This window comes from Zingiber officinale, chromosome 8A (assembly GCF_018446385.1).
Source record: "Zingiber officinale cultivar Zhangliang chromosome 8A, Zo_v1.1, whole genome shotgun sequence".
Taxonomy (NCBI): Eukaryota; Viridiplantae; Streptophyta; class Magnoliopsida; order Zingiberales; family Zingiberaceae; genus Zingiber; species Zingiber officinale.
Window position 1 is genome coordinate 94,062,541 of NC_056000.1, and position 19,512 is coordinate 94,082,052.

At 39.1% G+C, this 19,512-nt stretch overlaps 1 protein-coding gene across 2 annotated transcripts in view; it reads left to right on the forward strand.

The window, feature by feature from the left end:
- LOC122009856 overlaps window positions 1–19,110 on the forward strand; it is a 93,928-nt gene extending 74,818 nt beyond the window's left edge. For both annotated transcript variants that reach the window (XM_042566167.1, XM_042566169.1), the window contains exons 15-21: window positions 5,029–5,148; window positions 5,224–5,442; window positions 16,411–16,584; window positions 16,771–17,446; window positions 17,544–17,737; window positions 17,904–18,033; window positions 18,741–19,110. In XM_042566167.1, the coding sequence (XP_042422101.1) occupies window positions 5,029–5,148; window positions 5,224–5,442; window positions 16,411–16,584; window positions 16,771–17,446; window positions 17,544–17,737; window positions 17,904–18,033; window positions 18,741–18,892 (1,665 nt within the window). In that variant the 3' untranslated portion in view covers window positions 18,893–19,110. The remainder of the gene's footprint in view (window positions 1–5,028; window positions 5,149–5,223; window positions 5,443–16,410; window positions 16,585–16,770; window positions 17,447–17,543; window positions 17,738–17,903; window positions 18,034–18,740) is intronic.
- Window positions 19,111–19,512: the final 402 nt, after the last annotated feature.

Consider the following 19,512-nt stretch of genomic DNA (forward strand, 5'->3'; position numbering starts at 1 on the left):
ATAATTATAATTGGTATCATAGCAGGGACCTTATTCTTGGTATTGATAGAGTATGACCTTTATTCTGCTGGGTCACTTTGGATCCCACATGCCGTATTAGGCATTATTGTAAATTATGTCTTAGACTTTGAGCCTTGAGTGGATGTCAAGCTAGAAGTGGATAAGATTGTGATGCCCTACTTTAATCGCAACATGGCTAGTATTTAGTTAATGTAAGAGAATCTATGGGTTGATTAGCAAACTGCTATAATTTTTTGATGCAAGAGGATCCGCAAATTATTATTATTATTTTTAGTATTTTTTTACTTTTTTAGTATTTAAGATATTTTTGGTATTTTTGATAATTTCTTTTGTATTTTAGTTTTTAATTTGTTTAGGGATTTTAGGATTGTGAGTTTGTTAGGAAAAATTTTCCACTCTTAGAGTTTCTTTTCTTTTTTACAAAATATGAATTGTAGTCCATTTATTTGGATTTCTTTCTTTCTTTGTGTCTTAGGGTTGGAGTTTATATAAACATATGTTTAGTTATATGAGGGATCATCCTCGAATATTAAATATTTTTTTTTTTAAAAAAATTCGGAGGACAACGGTTATCTCTTCTTGCCTTCTCTTTAAACCCTCCTTTTCTTTTTAGCTCGTAGGATAATAATTATCTTGTCCGGCGTCAGTTGGTATGATTGAGGAAACCGAGCGTCAGATCCAATGGAAAGTCGTCGTGGTGGTGCTCGTGGTCGTGTTAGGCAGGTTCCGGCTAAGGAAGCCTCGCACCGTGGTTGTAGTAGCACTGAAAACTTGATTGAAGATTTACAAAGGCAAATCGTAGATTTATCCAAGTACCTAGCAAAAATGGTGTGAATTTGTGAAGATCGTGAGACACATGGTCGAGAGGATCTACATGGAGACCTCAGATTTCGAGTTAATCTACCTGAATTTTCTAGTACATCATTGATAGAGAATTTTATTAATTGGATCAACAAAGCAGAGTGGATCTTTAACTATAAGCAAGTTTTGGATCGGATAAAGGTGAAGTTGGTTGTCTTCAAGCTTAGAGGTCTAGCATCGGCATGGTGGGAGCACTTGCGACGCTTATAAGACCGACAAGGCAAGACCAAGATCAAGGATTGAGATACAATGAAGAAGAAGATGAAAGATCACTTTCTTTCCTTTGATTACACTCAAATTTCATTTCAGGGACGATTAGGTTTTGCCATAGAGAATGATAGTTTCGAGGCCTAGGATGACCTTCACGGATTCGAAGATGATTCGGAAGAAGTTGACAAGGTACTTTAGGGTGATGACCTTGAGAATTTAATCATTCGTGAGAGTTTGTTGATTGAGGAAGATGTGGGAGATGAGATTGAGGCGGCTAATGGTCTAATATATGATGATTATGGAGCAGACAAAGTGCTTGATGATGATCCTTTATTTGTTTTGGATTCATGTTTTGTCCAACAAGGTAATTTTAAACCTTTTATATCAAACTATAAACCATTTGAGGAAGACTTAGAGGGCAAGACTGAAGAGATTAGCGGGCCAGTGTACAACGATAATGAAGTTAACAAGGATATAAAATTTGAAAAAAAAGAAATCAACAAGCATTGCTAGTGAAATATGAGGCACGGTTCTGTGCATTTTGCTAGTACAGAAGCCTTTGAATTCTTTGAAGACAAGGATCTCCAAGCAATCAATCCAGACCCTTCACATTCAAGTTGTACAGAGGTGAGTTGGCCTCATTCTTCGTTACAGACTGGCCATCGAGAAAAACAAATTATGAGATTCATAGTGTGAATATCGACCTTGATCTAGGAAATATAGTGCACGCTTCTCCTTTCTCTTTTCAGAACCTTCCAATCATAGGGAGCAGGTAGTTTCAACTAATGAAACTCAAATGGTATGTGAACAGAAAAGTGTGAGTGATATTCTGGATGGATGCACTTGTGGTCAAAAGAAAATTACTACAGTTGATGAACAAATGAAAAGGCCAATACATTCTGAAGCAGCTCAAGTTGAAGCTGAAACTCAGGTGTTTGAGTGCAGAACATCAAGAAGTCAAATTCGAAAGTGCTGCTGGAAATTTAGTTATCATCCAAGGGACAACATCACAAGTTCATAACATTGATACTCTTGAAACACGGAGCACTCCCCACAGCAACCCCATTGAGTTCGACCTCCATCAAAGTCCCGCCGTAATTGAACCTGTTCACCAGCCTAATGCCAGCGAACTCCACGTCAATCCAAATGTTCTTCACCAGCACGACGCTATAAAGCTCGAAGGAGGAAGGCTTGTCGTGTGGACTAGTGGCGCAGAATGACCAACCAGGAGGGCTTCCTCCAACAGCGCGCCTCCGAGTTGTAGGGACCAACTTCGCCACCAGAAGCATGAGAACAGGGAGCTTGAAGTGAGTCTCCATAGCGTCGCTGCATTCCTCGCTCCTCCACCTAGTCCTAGGTTTCCTTTGTGTTGGTCCTGGTGCAACCAGTAAGAGGGGAGTGAATTGCCTGAAATTATAAAAGTACTCTTTCCAAAACTTTCGACTTTGATTAAAACAAATATACTCCACTGGTCGAAACTAGCCGTTTGTTGACGTGGCAACTAGGACATCTGGACCCTCTTTGGGTGCCCTAGCGAGGCAAACTTTATTTCCATGCAAAGGCTTTGAGATTGAATTTTTCATGTTCGGGAGCTTGGACCCTTTTCGGACGCCCGGACCGTTGCTGACATGGACCTAAAGGTGATCCACAGCAACGACACTGCGATGAGGCACCTTGGTGGTCCGGGCGCTCGAATTTGTTAGCATCGGGCTGACCATCCGACGCCTTCTCCATTAGCTGGCTCCTTTGGTCGCTCGGGTGATCCTCCGACCTTCTAGAGTTAAGCTCACCCGAACCCAACTTCGGCCTTCTCTTCTCGAGCAGTCTTTCGCTCAGGCTACTCATCCATCGAAAACGCCGCGCGCTTCCTTCTCATCCGTTAGCATACTCTTCTGCAACACCTCATCACTCGGACGCGTCGAACCCATCAACTCCCTTCTTGTGCCATCCTTCTTGCTAGTTGTGTCTTTCGCTCGATTTCTTGTGTTCCTAAATTCCTGCACACTTAGACACAAGGATTAAATCCATAGGACCTAACTTGATTTCGTTGGCCACATAAAAAAAATTGGGTACTTACACTTCGTTGTTTTTGAAGCCGAGATCGATTGCCCTTCCATGAGATGGATCACGGAGACGGCGAAGGCAGTGGGTTCCTACGGAATTAGGTAATCTTCACTATACAGGATGAGGAGCAGTTCTATTGTGAAGATGACGACTTTGATGACCTTTACAGCGATGTCAACGTCGGGGAGGGGTTTCAGCTGACCTTCCACGGGGAAGATGACGTGAGGAGGTCAGGGGAAGAGAAGTGAAGCGATCCACAGTCACCGCCATCGCCATCGCTAATGCCTCTGCACAGTTGGTGGTAGAGACTTCAAAAAATGTCCAGATCCTGGGTATCGTAGGAGAGGCAAAGATTGAGTGTGCTATTGTTAGATCCGGAGGTTTCCAGGAACAAGGTTCCGATAGGAGGAAGGAGCTAGAGCAGTGCTTCTCCAATTAGAAAACGAGGGAGTCGGATCCCCAATTAGAAATTGGTGGTGGAGAGTAGATATAAGGAAAAAGAATTTCCACGGAGGAGGTGATGGGGGAGATGGTACGATGATGATTGTTTAATGATTTTGATGATGAGGATGAGAATAGGTGGTTAAAGTAGAAGCAAGAAAGAGCTAAGGTTTGAGGGTCGATGAGATGTTGGCTAAAAGAAGGAACAAGGTATTGAGGTTGTTAAGAAGGTTCTTGATATGAGGGGACCACAAGTTAAGGTTTTAACGAGTCTGTATAATGTGAACATGGACACTGAGATAAAAGAGAATGACATGCCCATGTCCGAGCTACAATACAATGTTAGATTAATTGTGGATTTAATCAATTTTGATGAGGAGGTGATAGTCCAATCGTTGCTAGTAGATTTTACCGATTTGGTACCAAAGGATCTTTCTCCGAGGCTACCATATGATATTACTCTAAATTCGAGAATGAGTTCTTTCAACTCAGGGCAACTATGCAGGAGGATCCGCATATTTTTATTATTATTTTTGATAATTTTCACTTTGTTAGTATTTAAGATATTTTTTTTGGTATTTAGGTAATTCTGATATTTTTTATCTTTTGTATTTTTGGTTTTTAATCTATTTAGGGATTTTATGACCGTGAGTTTGTTAGGAAATTTTTTTTTTCTTTTAAAATTTCTTTCTTTTCTTTATAAGATAGGAATTGTAGTCTATTTTTTAGGATTTTTTTTCTTTCTTTGTGTCTTTGAGTTGGAGTCTATATAAACATACGTTTCTTTGTTTTTTGTAAAAATTTAGAGGACAACGGTTATCTTTTCTTGTCTTCTCCTTTAACCCCCTTCTCATTAGCTTATAGGATAATCGCTATTGTGTCCGACATCAATTTTAACTTGAACATTTTGGGCTAGTGGTTTTGTCTGATATTAAATGTTCTAGTTCTCTTATTGAATGGATTATTACATAAGGTCTCTTTTCTGAAGATGATCACCGACTTTATTTGAGAGTGTTTAACCATCAACGTTTCTCAATTGCTGTGTCAATGTGACATCTTTGTTGAGTGTTTTTTTTATTTTTTCTCTTTAGAGGTTTCTTTCTATTTTTGGATAATAAGTTGGATATTGATTACTATATTATCCAATACTTTTTATGTTTTGGTAACAAGTTGGATATTGATTAATATAAGATCCAATTTGAAGGGAAGTGCTAAATCGATAGTTTACATTTGCGTTAGACCTAACAGATTCATTTCCCCATTAGCTATTATACCCTTCTTTATGTTAGGATAGTCCTGTTAATATGCCTGTATTGATTTTCATTTTCTCTGAATAATGCAATTTTATCCTCTAAAGTAATTTCAATAATTAAGCCTTTTTTTACATGGAGGAATGTACACTGTTATAACACTAGTTGTGTGTTAATGCAGGCTATGAGTTCAGATGTCTATGATTCGTTGATTAAAGCTTTAACTTTCCCAGAGATAAATTGTATCAATTGCTATCCTGTTCGTGCTTCTGCAGCTAGGGCCATCGTAGTTCTTCTTGAAGTAATATTGTTCTTTTGAATCTTTTCTACTTCTAACTGAATAAAATGTGTACTAAATTTTCTTTTCATTTTGCAGAATGAATATGTACCACCTGACTGGCTGTCTTTCCTGCAAGTCGTGGTCAATAGGATCACTAATGGAGATGAAAATGAATTATCCTTTCTATTTCATCTTCTAGGCTCTGCAGTTGAGGCTGGGCGAAGTGTAATTTCACATCAGGTACCTATGCTCCTCTCAAGCGTTGTTGGTGCAATTGCTAAACACTTTCCTTCAATTCCAGATCCTTGGCCACAGGTACCATGTTTTCAAGTATTGTTCAGGTTGTTAATATTCACGTTTATTCCTCTGTTTTAATAGCTTTATTCATATTCCATAATATTTGGCTGAATTTGTTACTCTTGCAGTATATTGTATCTCTGTATATTACACAAGTATTATGTAATCCATGCTAGTGTCTGCTGTTTAACTGCCTAAATAAAACTGTTATAGTATCATTTTCTCCGATTCAACTAGCACAACTGTCACAAGTGCTATGTTTACTGTCAAAATATATGAAGTATGTGACAAAATAATAGTAGGAAATGGACTTATTATCCAAATAAATTTTATCCTAAAATAAAAAAAATGGAAAATAATCAATGTTTTTTGGTATAAATATTAACTAGAAATAGTATATAATGACGATTAAGATATTTGTAGGTAGACTCAAAATCTTTTGTTAATTATTTTTGGATATTAGGGAGCATGGATGAGTGATGAACAAGATAAAAGTCATCGCATTTCAAGCATCATCAAGGACTAACATGGCATCACAAACATAAGGAAGAATCACTTATACTTCAAACAAGAATAACTAACATGCTAACTCAACAAGAATAACTGAGCGGAGCGGAATGGAACAACACAGTCAGAGCAGTATGCCTAACAGTAAGCTTAGGAGCCTTGGTTGAGCAGAGTAGCAAGTTGCGTACAGGCAATCAAAGGACTTAAAGCGGGATATGCATGACCCGTGCCATGCAAGGGGCAGTGCAGGGGCTACACAAGGAGCAGAGTGGACCTATTTAGGGCAAGCAACGACAAGCAATTGGCCTAGCAACAACATAGATTGCACTGTAGAGTGGAATAATGCAGGGCCATGCAGTGCAGACTAATGCTGTGCAAAGCGGAGTGGTGCAAGCTAATGCTGTGAGAGCAGAGCGACGCAGGGCAATGCAGTGTAAAGTGGAGAGTTGCAGATCAATGCTGTGACAACAGAGTGGTGCAGGGTCATGCAGGGGAAAGTGGAGAGTTGTGACCAATGTTGTGCAGAGTAGAGTGGTGCAGGGCACTGTAGTGTAGAGAGAAATGGTGTAAGGTAGTATAGGTCTATACAATGCAGAGTGGAGTGGTGCAGGCCAATGCTATGCAGAGCGGAACGGTGCAAGGCATTGCAATGCAGAGTGGAGCGATGTAGGGCAATGTAGTGTGGTGTGAAGCGATGCAGGGTGATGTAGTGTAGTGTAGGGCCATCCAATACAGAGCGAAGCGATGCAGGGCAATGCCATGCAGAGTAGAGCACTACAAAGCTGAGCAAACCTGTATAGAGAGCGACATCAAATTTGTTGAGACCTCTTCATCAAGCTTTGGCACGATGTCGCTAGCTCATATTTAGCTTCATCGTTAGTGATAGAGGGAGCCACAATGGGCATGAGATCACAAATGTAAGAGAAGTAGAGAGAGAGAGAGCTGAGGAACTTAGTTCGAGGAGATGTTCTAAGGGTTCGGTTTCATTGTGATGCTAATCAATGTATTATGGATCACCTATCACTCATCTTCTATTCCTATGCACTTGTAGGAAGTTTGATTCATTACCGGCTCTTCCCCACAGATGTCAAGCCGAAATGCTATCTTAATCCATATCCTATGCTACAAAATGGAAATGATTCCTATGAAGTCCAATAATAGGATACCCCTGTCACTAGGGCCCCTCAATCATAAATCACAAGAAGACTCTGACAATAACATAGAGATATAAATCACAATTATGTCTAATTCTCTACTTCCTTGTGGAGAATTGCTTCTCATTTCCGGAAACGGGATACCTTTGTCACTAGGGTCTCTTGGTCATACGATCTAGAGCATTCCTCTTACGGGATTAGCAATTTTACACAAACATTCAATCAAACATGAAAATTAAGTTCAAACACACTACACACACATAAGATCAAATAGATACAAGGCATAGCAATGTCATATAAATAGGAAATTGGCAAATCCACAAGTTTTACATCAATTCACATCACAATTACTCTCTTAATTTTAGAACAAAAGATCTACTCCATAACTAGGAGGAAAGAATCCAAAGATATTAAGATCTAAGCCAAAAACACCAAAACTCAAGAAGAGAAGGGAAGAAAGCTTTTCCTATACGAAGAGTGGTCTTTGGATCCAATCCAAGCTTTCGGAGTGATGGAGACGCTGAATTTGGCTTCGGATCGCCTAATAAAGTACTGAAGAAGTCTAGATCTCGTCCAAGTTGGATCCCCAAAGGGGAGAACCTTCCCTCCCTTGAGAAGGGGAAGACCTCCCCTTAAATAGACTTCGGCATGGGCTTGACACGACCCGTGCCACGATCGTGTGGAATCCACACGGTCGGATGCTGCCTTGGCTCTAGTCTGGTGGCACAACCGTGTGGATTCACACAGTTGGAAGCTATTACGTCTCTGGAAATTCCACACGGCTGCACCTTGCTTCTTCTCTATTTCATTGACACGGCCGTGTGGATTCCATATGGCTGGGGCTTGCTTCTTCTCTGATTTGTGGTACGGTCGTGTGGGTTCACACGGTCGGAGCCTTCTCCTCCACTGGGCATGTGGCACGGCTGTGTGGATTCCACACGACCGGACCCTTTTTTTTATTTGCTTTCTGATTCATCTACAAGCGTTGTTTTCGCTTTAAAAGCACATCCTGCCAACAAGAAAACACACAAAGAGCAGATCTTCAAAAAAAGAGTAATTATGCTGAAAATATGATGAGAGGTGTCAAAGTGCATAAATCAGGCGCAAATAAAGTATGTGAATGTGCGTTAAAACATGCATAAAAGTGTATATAATTTACGCACATCACGCATCCTTGGATGATATTTTTTAGAGGCATCTTCAACTTGTAGTTAGAATTCAACCAACTATAGTTAGGCATCTTCAGAAGCTGAACTAGTTATCCTTGGCATCGTTGCTCAAAGATGCCACCATGCATACATAGGATTCTGCTTTCATTCGATATATGTTGTGATTGGAGTCACTCATCTAGCATATGTTGACGATCTTTTGATCTTCACCTGAGGGGATGAATCCACCATCACACATATATCTTGTCTATGGAGATTTGCGGATTTTGCAAGACAAGTCCAACATCTACATGGCTACCTACACAAGTCCAACATCTACACGGTTGGTGTTGATGGCCGTACCAGGGATTGACTACTAGAGGTATCAGGCTTCCAGATTGGTACTTTCCCCTTAAGATACCTACATTCCTTTGATAATAGAGCCATTACACACAACTGACTACTTGATTGACATAATGATTAGATCTTGGGCCGGGTTCGGTTTGGACTCGTCTTGTATCCGTAACCAAGTCAACGGGTTGGTTATTCATTGGCTCATTGGTTACATGGGTTGAAATCGTAACGGCCTAGCTGGGGCTGAGCCGATTATGGTTCACGGGACCCGTTAATCATTAAACTGATGGTTCATTATTTTTTTCTAAATTTCAATTTTATTTAGATTTTAATTTTTATTTAATAATATTTATAATATTTTACTATATTAATGGTTTGATTCAATATTAATTAACCTATTTTACCGTTTTATTAAAGCTATTTTTTCAATGTATTTGTTTTAAATTATCTGATGTTGAACTATTCTACTTTACTATTAAAGATAATTTTTCAACCTCTTTGCCTTGAATTTTTTACGTGGAACTATTATATTTTTATATTAAGATAATTTTACAACCTATTTACTTTGAATTCTTTGATGTGAGATTATTCTACCTTTAACTCATTAAATTTATTAATCTTATTTAACTTTTTAAATTCCTCAATGGGCTTATTTTATTCATTTAATATTGAATTTATAAAAACTTTTTTGACTTGTATGATATATCCAATAATAAATTTATCTTGAATATAATTAGTTTAATAATAAAATTATATATTTATATATAGTAAAAGCTATCATTGAACATATAAAATTAATTAAAAGATATAACTTAGGTTATATATATATATATATATATATCTAGCCCCGGCCCTGGGCAGATTCCGACTTTTGACGCGGTTACGACCGTTGTTTTTTTTATATAAATTTACAATTTTTAAATATATTTTTAAAATAATAATAATTTTGAACCGTCTTGAATTGTCGTGAATTGTGAACCGAACCAAGAGTCATGAACTGTAACTGTTTTGGACGGTTAAAGTTAAGGGTTGACGCTTGAGGAATCGTTGAACTGACGATTCAAAATCGTTGAACCGTTGGTTCCGAACTGTGGTCAAGTCTATTAATTGCTTGGCTTCTTGGTTGAGGTACATGCTCTCTTATGCCGGAAAATTAGAGCTAGTCGGGACAGTCTTGCAGGGTATAGAGTTTTGGTTGTCTATCTTGTCAATCTTCAATGGCGTTGATCCTGTCCGAAAGTCAAAAAGACGGAAAGCTGGGGATGTGGCGCTCACGCTGACCTCCTGTGGACTCCGCGTTGACCTGCAACACAGACTGCGTCAGTGCCGAGCCAGGGAAGGGGTCCAGACGTTGACCCTCCGATGCTCAAGTCAGTCACTGACGATGAAGTGGAAAGTGGAGCAACAAGAACTGTAGCACATACAGTGAATATCGCGTGTATTGCGTATCTTTGCCCATGCTTGGACTCTCCTTTATATATAGAGCTTCGGTAGCGCGCGTGCACGCTTCCCAAGACGAGCACGTTTCTCAAAGCTTTCCCTGAAAAGACTTGTAGTAAAGTGTCCCTGACATAGTACCTTAACGGGCTGAGTATATCTCTGAAGTGATAGTGGAAGCTTCCGTCGTACGATCTTCTGGCGGCCCATGTCCAGTGTCGGCGACACCAACTCCCAAAAGGATATCACTGGATATCAGAAGTGTACTACTAGCCGCCGACACCTGGTGCCCCGTCTGGCTGGCCAGAACCTAGCTGTTCTTCCGTGTGTGTCTGCTCGATCGAAGGTCCACTGTGTTATTGCCGAAGCCTGTTGTCGAGCCGAGTGAGGTAGCCGCTCGGTCGAAATCTGTTGCCAGGCCGAGCGGAACAGCCACTCGACCAAAGTTGAACTTTGCACCTCTGTTGTTTGGTGGAGCGGGGTAGCCGCTCGGCTCGGCTTCTACACATTGTCTCCCTTAAGCGTCAGTTGTTTGATTGTTCCTCGTGTCAAAGACGACGTCGGTTCGAAGTCTTCTCCCCGGTCGGGGCATACTGCTCCCGACCGACCGGTGTCATTTATGTGTTGACCGCCTTGATTTTGACCTCCTTTGACCTCCACCGTGGCAACGGAGTGGGACCCTTCATCATTGCCGCATCAGGCATGATAGACAATATATTCCATTTGTTGAACTTTTATGTAGATGTCTAAGCACCCTCCTATATCCTAAGCTCCTATGTGTCTTCCGAAGGAGGGGGGCTATTGACTGCGAGATTTATATACCTAGAATTCAGCGCTGTTGACCAGAACCTTATGGAACATACAATAGAAGAATACATTGAATGCGGTGGATTCATCACATGTATCTAAGCTGATCTGATCTATGGGCATTAAACTCGCCGCTTATTAAGTGATTGTTGTAGATTCGAGATACTATCCTTAATCGTGCAGGTATAGCAGAGCAAGTGATATCTTTACTCAGTATTTGGCAGGCCTTGTCTTGGCGAGGCACCACAGGTGCATGCCTTCTTTTGGTCGAGGGGTCAATTGTTTGCTTAGACTATAGTGGTTTGGAGGTTGGGCATTATGCCCAAGCATAGCTTTGTGTCGTGGCTACTCGCTCACAAACGCTTGCTTGTAGACTAAGGATAGACTTCCGTATATGCCATGCAAGACTTGCCCCCTATGTTAGGGCCAGGATGAGACCCAGGAGCATCTCTTCTTCAGTTGCTTGGCAACAGGGCTTTGTGGATTAGAGTGCGTGCTTGGCTGGGTATTTGGTAGGAGATGAGCACTATGAGATGGATGCCTTGAGTCTTCAAAGGGGAGATTAGAGGGTTGGGGTGTATTGTGAAGAGGATTTTGGCTGTCTTCTCATTTGGCAATTTAGAAACCGTTGTAATTTTGATGGAGGGGTGCCGAATCTTGACAGGATGTTTATAAATATCCAAACGCATGTGTTTTGATCTTTGAGCTCTTAGATTGTACATTTTACTTGGTTCTTAATATAATTTACTTATAAAAAAAGTTATTAAGAATAATTGAATATTCAAACTCTATATTGTGGTAAGTTGCATTAGATTCTCATATTATTTCTTATCTCACACCAAAAATTCATGAAGGAAGCAAAGTGTTATCCCCCTTGGTGTAGATCACTAACTTGTGCTTCGTACTCTATACGACTCCTACTCTAGATCACCAATAAAAAAATCAATCATTTTGATCACCAATTAAGCAATTTAACTGAGGATCTCGCTAAAAACTCCCACAAAGGCAAGGTTCTAAAATTTGCTAGATGCTAGTCGGGCGCCAAACCAACGCCAAGCACCTAGGCCGCCTAGGCGGTGACTAGGTGCCGCTAGGCGAATTCCACGGTATTAATATAAACTACATAATAAATCACATTCTATAACTCAACACAATAACATCAAATTTAAAATGAGTTCAAAATTACACAACTAATAAAATATCATAAATTTATTCTACTTCTTCTTCTCCATAATTTTCAAAAACTTATTTTTCATTGGACACAAACTCAATATCATCATTGTGATCCTCTTCTTCGGATGCAAAATCATCGGACACAAACTTAGTAGGACGAAGATGAAGTTTGATGCTAGCCCCTAGGGCAAGCCAACAAATAGATTTTCTTGTTGGACTAAAGTGTAAGGCTTATAAAACTTAAGTCCAACACAAAAAAAGGTTACATTTCAGTTTTTTTAATTGTGCTTTAAATTTAAAAGCCCAAATAAAAAAAATCATGAAAACCTACACTATTTTCGCGGTGCTTAAATGATTCGATCGATTAGTCGGCGGCTAGGGTCGCCTAATCCTGCCTAGGCGACAAGGTCGCCTAGGCTAGCCGACTAGTATGTTTTCAGTGCGGTTGGTTGCCTAGCGCCTAGGCAACTCCTAGGCGGCCACCTAGGCCAATTTTTAGAACATTGCACCAAGGTGAAGGGGACAACTCTAACTCCTACAGAGATTGGACTCCTCGAGTATAATTTTCTCAAAAGGGCAGTTGTGTTTCCTTGTAATAAGGCATGATATGGCTTCAAAACTCCATGAATTCCATTGTAGCACAAAGGATTTAGTTACACTCAAACACATGAACTCAACAAACACAAAATCTACATTAGATGTTAGAGTGCTGCCTTAACGCTAGAAAGATTGCTCGTGGCACTTCAAGTGTTGAAAACTGCAGCAACATGTGGCTTGCCAGTAACTCGCAGTGCATGCATGAGCAGCAAAAAACAGTTGCTTGGTTGAAATGCACAGAATTTTATATGTGCCTTGGTGTGTGGTTTGGCAGGGATGCGCAGGAGTCTGTGTGGCTGCTGCCTTAGGCTGCCAGTTGTTGAAAATGGATGTTGCACTTCTGCTTCTCTGCTAGGACACACAACAATGCTAGGACACGCAACAATGCACCAGTCATAGGGATGCACAAAACAATCTATGCTTTGACTATTTGCTCGCCAATCTCGAAGACCAACCTTCTTGCTGTGTGGGGATGGCATAGAAAGGTCAAGAATTTTGGTGAGTCGTCAAGAGGGATTGCCCGAGGGGTGGAAGTGGCAGCATTGACTCGATGAAGTGGGGAAAACACCAGGGGCGTAGCCACCTTAAGGAGAGGAGGTGCGACTGCGCCCTCTCACATTTTATTAAAAAATAATATATATTTGAAAGTCCTCATCGTCACTTTGAGTAGTTGATTCATCACCATTTAGTGTCAAAAACTGAAATTGATCACATATTTGGAAAGTTTATGACCTAAGTTATCCATTGGTACCACTTCTATGAGAAAATATCATGATTTGAAATGCTAAGTATTGAATTTTAAAAATAAAATATATAATAATAAACGAATGAGCTAAATCGTAGGACACAAAATAAGAAAGCTAAATTAAAATTCAATCGAGTTTGAACTAAATCTAACGGGTAGATATGAAGATAAGAATTATGTTGGTTCAAATCAGAATTGATTTGAAGTTGAGTTATAATCGAACCAAGTTTAATGTTTAAACGAGTTCAAATGATTTAAAAAGAATTAGGATATTTTTGACGAAACCTTTCATTTTTTTCTCTCCCTCTTCTCCCTCTTCTCTCTATGCATGTTACATCCTCGTCGTAACGTATGCCATCCCTTCACCCATTCCTCTCTTTTATTTTTTTCTTCCTCTTCTTTCGCATTTGCTTCTTCTCCTTCTCTTCTCCAACGTTAGTAAACTTATAATTTTTTCCTCTCCTTTTTTGAAGCACAAGAGCTTTATTCTTCTCCTTTCTCTTCTCCAACAAGCAAGAAATGCAACACCAGTTGCTGACCTCTTCCAGCAATAAGATCAAGCAACCATCAACCCCCATATCTTTTTTCCTCTTCTCGTATTTTTAGGATTTTATTGGCACAACAAAATAGTCATGTTTTGTCTTACCTTGCTCTCTTTGTGTTACTGCCGAGCTTACTGAAACTAGTCAAGGTTGCTAACGAAGAAAGTAAAGTTTTCCATTGTTTTTACTTCTTCCTCTCTAATTTATCTTTTCTATTTTTCTTAAAAGCAATGATCTTCCAAGAGTTGTAAGTTATTCCTTTCTCGTTTCATGAATTTTTGAAAATTGCCCCTCCTAATCGAAAATCCTGGCTACGTCCCTAGAAAACACTAAGAGGTGGAAGGGGACCAATGCATCAAAGGAGGGACCACTAGGTTTTATAAGGAAAAAGGTTTCCCCTCGATTGTATAGAGAAAACTCTAGGTCTCATAATTGAACTGAATCCAAACTTAATCTGGTTCAACTCTAGGTTTCAAAGTTACCCAAATTGAGTCTGTGCTAAACTTTATTTAAACCAGATCTCTTCTATTGACATGGAAATAATTTGACATAGCCCATTGTGGTCCCTAAACACGACCATATAAGGGGAAACTCATTTAAAATAAATAATTCAAATTAAATTATTAATCTTGTCACTAAAAAGATAAATTTAGTGCTCTTGCAAAAATACTCAGCAAAGAAAAGGATCTCTCTCCCTTAGGGGGATGAAAAACCTAATCATTCCTAGTTGGTACATGAAAATGGAAGGAGGTAGGAATACAATCTCTTTGGAGACCGCTAGTTTAGTATGGCTCATGTTTGATGGTTCTCTATAGGTCCTCTCCGACTCTTGCATAAGTTTAGTGCCTGGTCGAACTCTCCTGGCCTATGAGAACTGAAGATAACCTCTTATCTGACCTCCATTGGCCATGTGGAAGTATCTAGAAGGAAGGACAAGTTCTTGTCAAAGCAACTCTAGAATGAAGAATAGGATAATAACCACAAGTTGAATAGAGGACACTGAAGTTTTAATGAGATGGGAAGTCAAAGTGACCTCTAATAATGAGGAGGTAAAAACATATGGAGATTTTGCATTTATTGTGGTGTGATGGCCTTTGATCTTGTAAACTCATGCCTTGCAGGATGATTCTTTGCCACTCATAAAACCTCTAGGAACCACCGTTGCTACCTATACGATCAGAGGGAAGGCTGCACACGAAGTGCACAACAACCCACAGTGATAATCAACCAGATGCTGGCACATGGTGACACAACATAGGAGGCACTTTTACCCAAAGCCTATGGTTTTATAATAGTGACTCACTATAGCGACAAGAGAGGGCAGACTTTTCAGGTTTCCTAAGCCTTGACATTCCCTGTCAAGGAGCAGCCACAGCTTCCAGGGGCAGATAAAGACAAAGTAGCTTATCCCTATAAGTCACTCCTTGATCATGCTTCACCTACTCTTATCAAGCTAACCCACCTTAGTTTGGCCCAAACTACCTCGGGGCACCCCTAAATGCGTTTGGTGATCAAAATCCACCTCAGCCAAACTTACCAACCACCCCCAACACCTTAGTCCAGGTTCCTACACCTTAGGTGAAACTGCTGATGTTAGCACCACCACATTGCCTACCAATTAAACTTGGTACAGTCACATCCGTGACCTCTAGTTGAGTCTATACTACCTTGATTTAGGCTCAACCAGCTATGATTGTATTCTCTTTGCTCTTGGCTTGAGCAAGGTCAATTCTTGGCTCATCTAGTGGAACACATCATATTTATTATAAATTCGACCATAACATTTTGCAAAAGGGAATCTGTCACCTTGGTGGCCCCCCCACGCCTTCCCCATACCACTGGAAGGGAGTAAATCAGGAAACCGAAGCTAGCCATCACATGGGAGGGTAATTTCTTGGTCTTTGCCGGGATTCGACCCTTACTCAATTCTACAAATTCAACCATAACATAATCCATATCCAATGGAATTTGATAGGATATGATTCAGTCAACTTTCTGATTTGTTATTTTTATTCTGGTACTTTCCTTTTTATTTTTCCTATAATCATGGCTCTATATTTATGATATAAGATCCAATATACTATAAAACTAGTGTAAAATAAAAGAGAATTCATTTTTGACAGCCAATGTTTCAATTTATTGGACTGATTCTCTTTTATTTGCATGTCTGATAGATATCTTTGGTTTGGAACTAAGGAATTCCAACTGATACCAACAATCATATTTATAACCTAGAATTTTGTGAATGAGTAGGTGCCTAATCTGCAATTTGATGCATGTTGTGAGTAATGAGAAAAAAATCTGTATGTGCAATGATTTACTTTCCTTTACAAGATGATGTGTCCTTGTTGATTTGGACAGCCAGTTACCTAATATATGCATCTGTTTCTTTAACAAATTTTTGGTTTATCTGTATCTTTCAATTAGTAGTTTTTATAACTTGAAAAGTAACTTAATTTGTTGCATTATTTATTTATTCATGATTTTAGAAAAAGAAGTAATATTCTATTTTTTGGCTTAAGGTAGTTGAGAGGGGTTTTGCTGCATTATCTGCCATAATAAAAAGCTGGGAGGCTTTGTTGGTCGATCAAGATCCAGAGCACAATGATGCAGAATGGCAGTCAGACCAGGCTTCAATTGCAAAGTCATTTTCGAGTTTGTTGCAACAGGCTTGGCAAATGCCTATGGAGTCAAATGTTAGTTCACTTGCCTCTTGGACTCTGAAAAGTATTAGAGAGGACTTTTGATAAAAAAAAATGTTCTGTATTATTATTTATTTTTTTATTTTTCAATTTATCATGAATTGTCATGACTGTCAGCTGAGTCTTTTTTAACATTGGGAAAGTTTATCAGCTACTGTATTTATTTCCTTTTGTGTTTAGGTAACAACAGAAGAAAGTACATCACTTCCTCCTTCCTGCTTGGATGACATCTCGACGTTGCTAGGATTGATCTTGAATTCTGCTATTAATGAGAATGAAATTGAAGAATTGAAAGTTCCCGAGTTGTTAGCTGTCTGGGCTGAGCTAATAGCAGATTGGCATGCTTGGGAAGAAACAGAGGACATTGCAGTATTTGACTGCATTCACAAAATTGTCAATCTACATAATAGATGTGACTCTACAAACTTCTTCACAAGAAGGATAGCATCTCGTCTTTCTCCAGGTCTGGAGCATTCTATTATTGCGGACATCTCTTCTTTTATTGCCAAGGGCCTTATGGCATACCCATCTGCTACTCGGAGGGCTGCTTCATGTGTACATGCAATACTAAATACCTCTCAGTTCTCACTTCAAATTGAAGATGTCAAGCAGTCAATTACAACTTCATTCACACAGGCAGCATTTTCTCATTACAAGGATTTGCAGAACAAGCCCACTGCCCTTTGGAAGCCCTTGCTTCTGGTTATTGCATCATGCTATATTAGATATCCTGAAATTGTTGAGCGAGTCTTAGATGAAGTCCATGGTTTTATAATTTTTGCCCATGGATTGGCACAGATCTCATCTAACACTTTTAAATCTGGTCTGTCATCAGTATCTGAGATAAAGTTAGCTGGTGAGATATTGGATACTTTTGAACATTATTCGTCTCATTCATATTGTGATAGTAGTTCAATTTGTGGTGCATAATGAATTTTCCAAATATCATGCAGTGATTTCACTGGGAAAGTTAGTTGTGCAGTTTTTAGCTTTCCCATCAGAGCATAGCAATCACATTTTGCCAGAATGCTTTGCCTCCTTGATGGAGGCATATATACATCTGAAAGAAGTTGAAGAGGCAGAAGCTCAAGAGAGTGATAGTGAAGACATAGATGTTGAATCTGAAGAAGAGACCAGTTATGATGAGGTCACTGAATGTTCCTTTGTTCATCTATTTACTTCTCTTGTTTGACATTTTGTTTATGGTTTTATTATATGTTTCCTATTTTTCTAGTAGTAGCTTGGAGAGAGGAGATCTTGTTAATATATCTACTTCCATAGCATTCATTTAAAGCTAAAGACTGATTATGCAGGATTCAGAGGATGATGGTGATCTAGAAGAGACTCATGAAGAGTTTCTGGAGAGATATGCAAAAGCAGCTGATGAACTTAGTGAGGTGGCTGAAGGAGATATGGAAGATGGAGTTCAAGATCTTGAACTGGGTAAGCTTTGCACAGAATTATTTTCTTAGGTAAATGGTATATTTTGGACAGGTATGAAAATCACATCTTTAGTTTTTCCGCTCAACTATCCTTTGTGTTGGCTCCAACATTAACTTGCTATGTTTGTTGAAATTTTTTTGAAGCAAAACAATATGCTTGGTGTCTGAAGAACTGACATACATGTGCTTGATACAAAAAGTACTATATGGCTTCAGCTATTTAAACCCTTAAAATCGAACCATAAGTGCAACTTAATCCACTTTGATGAATATTTTGTTTTATCGTTGAATTTTTTACTTCTTGTTAGTATAAACTTAGTCTTATTTTATGTCCTCACAGTTATTGTACTGTCGCCTGAAGTCACCAGCTATTCTTGTTGAAGTACATTGTTAATAAATTCCACCCGTTGAACTTTCTCACTTTTGGCTACATACTACATGAATGGGGACACAGTTTGAGAAAAATTACAAACAGTCAGCATTTGAACTGAGTGAAAGTAATCCGTCATTGGTTCTTGTTTTGCTAATACTGGGTTTTTGGTCCTTATTGATGCCTATTGTACTAAGCATACCAATACCAATACCAATACATCAACTATCTACGTGATAACTACAGTGCTTTGTTGACTCATGCATATTGTCTAGTTTTTATTTTTCCTGCTAGTTGTCAGTGCATTGTTAGTTTTTCTTTATGCTTTGTGGTTGCAGGTTTCCTTGAGAAAATTGATCTACGTGAAGAGATCCTTTTGCTCTTAAGGAGACATCACCAAGTTCTATTGAAATCGCAAGCAGTATCACCCAACCTTGTCCAGCAGATCATGAGTTTATTTCCTGAATGCACTTCTCTTCAAGTACATTGAGATGATCGAGCACATTTGGACACGTTGACATTGTAAAAATCATGCTGTCTCTTCATAGATATTCTTTGGATTGTCTTTTGGGTTTCTACTCATTTGTCAGTCTGTTGTAATGTCTATATATTAAGCGCTGTTGGTTGTATTTGTTTTCTTTTATTTATGCATTTTGGCATATTTTGTTGTATGTTAGATTAGATCTGAAACGAAAGTCTTTTTTGTCAGTTAAGACTACATTTGTCATTTATTCTCTTTATTGCATCAGTTTTGTTTCCCTTGTTTCATCCTGCAAGTTAGCTTTTGAGGAAAAATGATGCAATTTGCAGATAAGGTCATTATGCAAAACATAGTTCATGTATGCCATCATGTATGATAAAAAGCCTTAGGATTTTTGGCTTTCATTAATGTGCCTCCGTTAGTAAATTTTGTATATGCAGATAATTTGCTGGGTGTCCATCGTGCATGTCCACGGTGGGCCAGGCACCTGTGTTGAATGAGTGAATAATGAAGAGGTGGAAGATGATAGAAATTTCATTGTGAATGAGATTTTAATCTCACATTGAGAGTTTTTTGATATATTGGTTGATTTATATTGATTCATCTGCTTTGATAATGTAAACAAATGT